This window comes from Lolium perenne, chromosome 7 (assembly GCF_019359855.2).
Source record: "Lolium perenne isolate Kyuss_39 chromosome 7, Kyuss_2.0, whole genome shotgun sequence".
NCBI lineage: Eukaryota > Viridiplantae > Streptophyta > Magnoliopsida > Poales > Poaceae > Lolium > Lolium perenne.
The window spans coordinates 303,131,493-303,137,629 of NC_067250.2; the positions used below are offsets into that span (position 1 = coordinate 303,131,493).

Below are 6,137 nucleotides of genomic sequence, written 5' to 3' on the forward strand. Positions count from 1 at the left end.
GGCGGTGCATTATCATAGGTTCACCCACACAACACTTATCAAAACAATGAAGATTAATCAACTATATGAAGCGAAAGCACTAGACTAAATTCCCGTATGTCCTCAAGAACGTTTGGTCATCATAAGTAAACAAACCGGCTTGTTCTTTGTGCTAAAAAGGATTGGGCCACTTGCTGCAATTATTATTCTCGCATTTTACTTACTTGTATTTTATTTATCTATCTGCTATATCAAAACCTCCTGAAAACTTGTCTGTGAGCATTTACAGTGAATCCTTCATCGAAACTGCTTGTCAACACCTTCTGCTCCTCGTTGGGTTATACACTCTTATTTATCGAAAGTACTACGATACACCCTATACTTGTGGGTCATCAGTGGCGGCTAGGGTTGTGGAGGGAGGCACTAGGGTTTGTGTGTGAGAGGGACGATGAGAGGCTGCCATTTTTATAGGCCGGAGGGAGGCGGGGGAGCGGTGACGCTCACTAACGCCGGCACGCAGAGCTAAGCGCGGCAAGACGCTTTCCTGCGCCTCTGCGGGAACTGCACCGTCGCTGCGCGCCAATAACTTTCATCGCGAGGTAGGTGACGGATAGGTTAAAATTCAATGTGCCGCTGATGCATCGCCCCGCCTCGCTTTTCGGTGTGTCCGGCGTCCCCGGAGCATCCTCTATGGCGGGGACGGGCTCGGGGCACCGGATACCGTATCGGGCCACGCCGGACAAAAAAACAGCTTTGGGAGACGCAACTAAGAACGCATTTTTATCCGACGTGCCCTAAATCCCTTTGGGGGACGGTTTGGACACGCGACTGAAGATGCTCTTACATTGGCATCGATAGGCTTATTTTTAAGGGGCAGCATCGACTGGCTAGGGGCTATGCCTATTGTGCCGTGCGCCGTGAGTTCTGGCTCCTAGGCCAGAACCAGAACCGATCGAGAGGGGTGCATTTGGATCTTCGGCTCATGCATGCCTAGTTGGGCAAGGCTGCCTACAAGTGCTAGAACTAGTTGTTTGGCTCGTTTGGCTTGCTATTGGCTAACCACGGATTATTATCACGAGTTCATCTTTAGTTACCTCCACTACCAGTGGCGAAGGACGGAAAAAATTTGAGGTATGGCAAACTAAAAAAGTGATGCAAATACCAAAATAGTCGTAATACGTCATATATGATTCTAGCAAAATAACTTAGTACGATAATAACAATGACATATTTGATATGCATAGAACCCAAAAAAACACAACAATAATGCCACCTCAATGCCAAAGCTTTACTTTTTTTTCAAAAAGAATATTTTATCGATTAAGACTTTTAAATATCCATCGTGAGCAACAAGGTCTTAATGATCTTTGTCGCCGAGAAACCCTTCCAATTTACGATCTCAATGAGGTGATAATGTCTTTAATGAAATCATGATGTGTTTTCCAAATATCAAGAAATCTCTAAATTTTCAATTTTACACGTTTGAATAATGAATATCACAAAGTTATCCTGCATATACAAATATTAATGATAAATATCTATAATAGAAATATAGAATCATTGTTATTTACATTGAACCTATAATATGAGTCTATGTTTCCAGTTCGAAGTCGATTTTACATAATATTCACTAAAATAGGCATAACTTTCTCATACGGAGTCTGTTTTCGATGCACGACCACTCAAAATATTCAGAAAAAACATGTGCATCTAAATATATTCACCAAAAATCAAGGTAGGGCGGCTGCCATGCCTTGCCCTAAGGGGAGCTTCGTCCCTGTCCACTGCAGCACTAAACACCATTTTTCTCGTTCTTTCGCAAGAAAACACACCACTTTTCTTGTATCTTGCAGACAGAATAAGCAAGATTTTGTCTAACTTTTTGTATGCTTAGAGTTCGTCCAACCTTAAATTTCTTATTGTCATATCCTTGTCTTGGTGTGATTTGAGTTGGCTAGAAATCCAATATGTACTGATTGTTATATATATGTCTTTGAGGACGGCGTAATTCCTCGATATGATCCAGGTCCACATATACCTACCTAATAATAAAAGCAAAAGAGCTTCTTGTTGGTCCGTTTTTTATTGCCCCGATTTATGGTCTACATTACATGACATGCCACCGGTAAGTCAATCTCTATCCAGAAAACGCTTCGTGGTCCATTGTCAAAAAGAAAGAAAACGCTTTGTCAAAACTTTCTGTACGTGAAACCAGGTGTAGGCCTGTCGAGCTCAAGTCTGTCCCAATTATTTGCTGGCCCGGCCCAGATTGTAACTCAATCGGTTCTTCTCTTCCTCTCGAGTATCGACTGACGTATAACTGACCGCTACTTGCCGAGAATGACTCACCTGACCGGAGTCCGCCAGTGCGTGCGACGTGACCGACCCAATCTCCTCCCGATACACCTAAAGATAACCGGACCGGAGCCTTGGTACGTCTTGGGCACAATCAGAAAAGAGATCGGTGGATCCGATCGATACTCGAATTCGTGTAGGACACGCGGAAGTAATCCGTGCTTAAAAGGCCATGCCCTCGAGCGTTTTCTGCTCACCATAGCAGGAGCGTTGCCGTCGGGATTGGGCGGGCGGAGGGTTTGGTGCACCGGCAGCCGCCTGACGTGAACCCCGTTCAGAGAACGCAGGAGAGGGGTCAATCGTACTGGATGGAGCTGGGATTCTAAGCGCTGATTCTGAGTGCTTGTCCCGGTGAGGAGCTTAGGAAGCTATGTCGTCAAGATCATAGAGGAGAGACCCGGGATCTGGGGGACCCATCGGAGCTCGACGGCGCAACTGCCGGCAAAAATCCGAGGTGGGTTGGGCGTTATCCTGCCACGGGAGCACACGGTGGAATTTTCTAGAGGAGGGCTCGACGGTTCTGGCAGCAGTGGTTGCAGTTGCAGGTAGCGGATGAGCATCTGCTCCCCTTCATGATGAGAAAGAGCTCCGCGAGGATGCAGAACATCTTCAGGCTCGCGGCTGGCCCCCTTTATGCTCTCATCTTTCAGGCCCTTGGTGGATTCGTGAGCCGAGGCAGATCATCTTCAGGCTGCCCCCTCTGTGCTCTCATTGTTGTACCATTGGTTGATTTCGAGGAGTTCGATGGCACTCGACACTTACTGCAGGTTCCATGTGATGGGGTTAGCAGTGGCAATGAGCTGATGTATGTTGCATACTCTAGATCAAGTTCAGCGATACGTTTTATTTGTTTATTAAGATACGTTGCAGGAGTATACTGTTTCAGAAATTTCTAAGAAGTTGCTTGGTTCCATATTCGATTTACTTTTGCAATGCGAATAATTAGTTGATACTAATGAAAATTTAACTAAGCTGGGTACTAGAATGTTTTGATGTGCAGGCATGGACATGATCAGGTTGGCCTGACTGACAAAAGCAAGCTCGATGGACAACCTTGGTACCAAACTATGATACCATGACAAGGTGTTGGACAGCTTGACCTAAGGGTCGTTGCGCATTTACATATCCAACTTCTCTGCCAATAATTTATCTGCCTTCTTTTTCTTCAAAAATCCCAAGTCTGATGGTGGCGAAGGCCTTTGCAGAATTGTGTGATGTGGTAGGGCGCATGGCTCTTATGATATTGACAACTGAAGCAGCAGTAAAAGGAGGCGGTGGTGGCGTGTTTAACCACGAAGTGACGTGGATATGATGATTCTCTTCCGGTGCAACGCACGGGCAAATTTACTAGTCTTAGCCTATTTCCGGAGCTCGAACTAAGCTTTGATGCGTCGACATAGTTTCTACGGGGATGATTCCTAAGTTCGTCTAAATATTTGAAACAGTATCATCGACAGTGAACTTTTCAAAAATTTCTCGACCAAAACCAGTATACACTAGCTGAAATGCTGAATATAGTGCATTGCTACATGTATGTAAAACCTAGTAGGATTTAGGAAATCTAACTACTCTTATATTACTCCAACTCGGATTCGGAGATCTGTATATTTGCAGAGAGCGGCACTAGAGACATGCATGCACTGTTGATTACATGCAGGACAAGAATTTAGGATCCTTCAACTGTTAAATCGGAAATTATATAGTGTAACAGTTAGATCCGGAGTAACTGGGGTTCGTTTTCTTTTGATATACACGGAATTGGCAGTCCGTTACTGCGACCACCGCTAGGGCTCTGCGATCTTCGATGGGGCTGACACCAAAACGTCGCCGGCGTTCCGCCAAGCAGCCACGCGGAGTGGACTACATCAGCGCTCTCCCCGACGACCTCCTCCTCCTCATCCTCGCCGGCCTAGGCTGCACCGCCGCCGCCGCGCGCACCAGCGGCCTCTCCCGCCGCTGGCGCGGCCTTTGGGCCCGCCTCGGCGACATCTCCCTCCGCGACGTCGCCTTCGAGTCGCTCGCCGCGGTGCTCAGCCTCGTCGCCCGCCCTCCGGCTTCCGCCATCTCCCTCCTCGAGATCCGGGTGCCGAGGCAGAAACGGCGTGTGCCCAGGGAGCACTGGCCCGTCCGCGAGGACGTGGCCTCGCTCGCACGCGTGGCCGCGCGGCTCGCGCCGGAGAAGATCGTCCTGGCGCTCCCGCCGAAAGGATCGATCCCGAACCCCGCCGACTTCCACCTCCCGTGCTTCCGCCGCGCCGTCTCCGTCGTACTAGAGTCGCTCCCGTTCGTCCTTCGCGCGCCGCCCGCCGCCGGGGGCGACTTCGCCGCTCTCCACACGCTGCGCCTCCTGGACTGCATCGTCGTCGACACGGAACTCAGCGCCTTGCTCTCCCGCTGCCCGCGCTTGCGCGTGCTCGAGCTCAGGCACAAGGTAACCACCTGGCCCGGCGTCCGCGCACGGAGGAGAGTCCGCTCGGCGACGCTGCAGGAGCTCGTCCTGCACTCCGAGAGACCGTGGCTGAGCAGCGTCCACATCGTTGCCCCAATGCTTAAGCAACTCACCATGTCCTTTTGGGCACACAAGGAGGCCACCATCTCCGTCTCGGCGTCAACAATGCAAAAGGTCTCGTGGCGCTGTTCCTATGCCCAAAATGCTATTGGGTTCGGTCTTTGGACCCTCCACAAGCTGAAGCTAGAGACGGCAGAGACACGGCCGGGACAGCTCCCTTCGCTGCAGATCTACGCAGGCAATGTACGTACATGTGTTACTCTCTCCTGCTCAATTTTAACGGACCAGAGTTTTCATCTTACTCCGGCCTAGTAAACAATATTTGTATGAATTGTACATTGCATTTTCAGAGCTCCCATACTCTTTCCAACCAAAAAGCCAACCTTGCAAATGAGGTAGAGAAGCATACGGTTGTTGAATTCTTTGATATGGAGCTGCATCTCTCAACAGCGGGGCATGTCTTTGGAGCGCTTGTGTTGCATCTTCTTCAGATGAAGCGGATTCGTTCGGTTCTACGGAGGCTTAAGGTCGTCCGGCAGAGTTCCCCGGTAACTAACTAATTCCCTACTCTGCTTCTATATAGCACATCTGAATAACGTAATCTGTACTAATTCAGCTAGTATTTGGTTTTGTTAGTATAAAGAAGCTTGCCACGCAAATTGTCCATGTGAGCCTACAGACTGGAGGACCCAGATTATCGCGTTGACGGCCCTCGAAGAAGTAGGCATATATGGCTTCCAAGGCGAAGATCATGAGTATGATCTGCTGAAACTCATACTCGGTTCTGCACCGATGCTTAGAAGAATGACTGTGAAGCTGTCACACGAGTTATCATCAGCCAAGGACGACCCTCGCACCAAAATACATGACCTCGTGGCGTATTCTTCCGTGGAATGCCTTGCATATCTTGGGTAAGTAGTTTTGTTGCATGCATGAAAGCATAGCTCCCGCCAGGGTCTCCTCGATGCACCAAAATTATTATGATGCCAAGCTGTCAGTGATTTTCATCTTGGACACTAGTAGTATCGCCAGGGTAGTCCTCATGTCGTGCCATTTGACATGCCAATTACTTCTAGTTATGCTGCTGAGTTCATGTGACCACATCTTTCTATATTGTCACCATTTTGCTCTATGCAATCCTCTCTATAGAGATTACGCCCTTTGTTCTTTGACTTGTTTAACTAAACTGATTTTTCTAGATGAGCCGTGGTTAGTTGTTGGTCTTGCAGTGTGGGGCAATTTATTTTGTTCCAGTTACATTCGCATGAAGAAGTATTTTGCTATTTTATTCTCA

At 48.2% G+C, this 6,137-nt stretch overlaps 1 protein-coding gene across 1 annotated transcript; it reads left to right on the forward strand.

Moving 5' to 3' along the window:
• Nucleotides 1-4,138: 4,138 nt before the first annotated feature.
• LOC127315100 (uncharacterized) lies at nucleotides 4,139-5,403 on the forward strand. The gene is made up of 2 exons (XM_051345629.1): nucleotides 4,139-5,086; nucleotides 5,194-5,403. The coding sequence occupies exons 1-2, from the start codon at nucleotides 4,139-4,141 to the stop codon at nucleotides 5,401-5,403; spliced, it is 1,158 nt and encodes a 385-aa protein (XP_051201589.1).
• The last annotated feature ends 734 nt before the right edge of the window (nucleotides 5,404-6,137 follow it).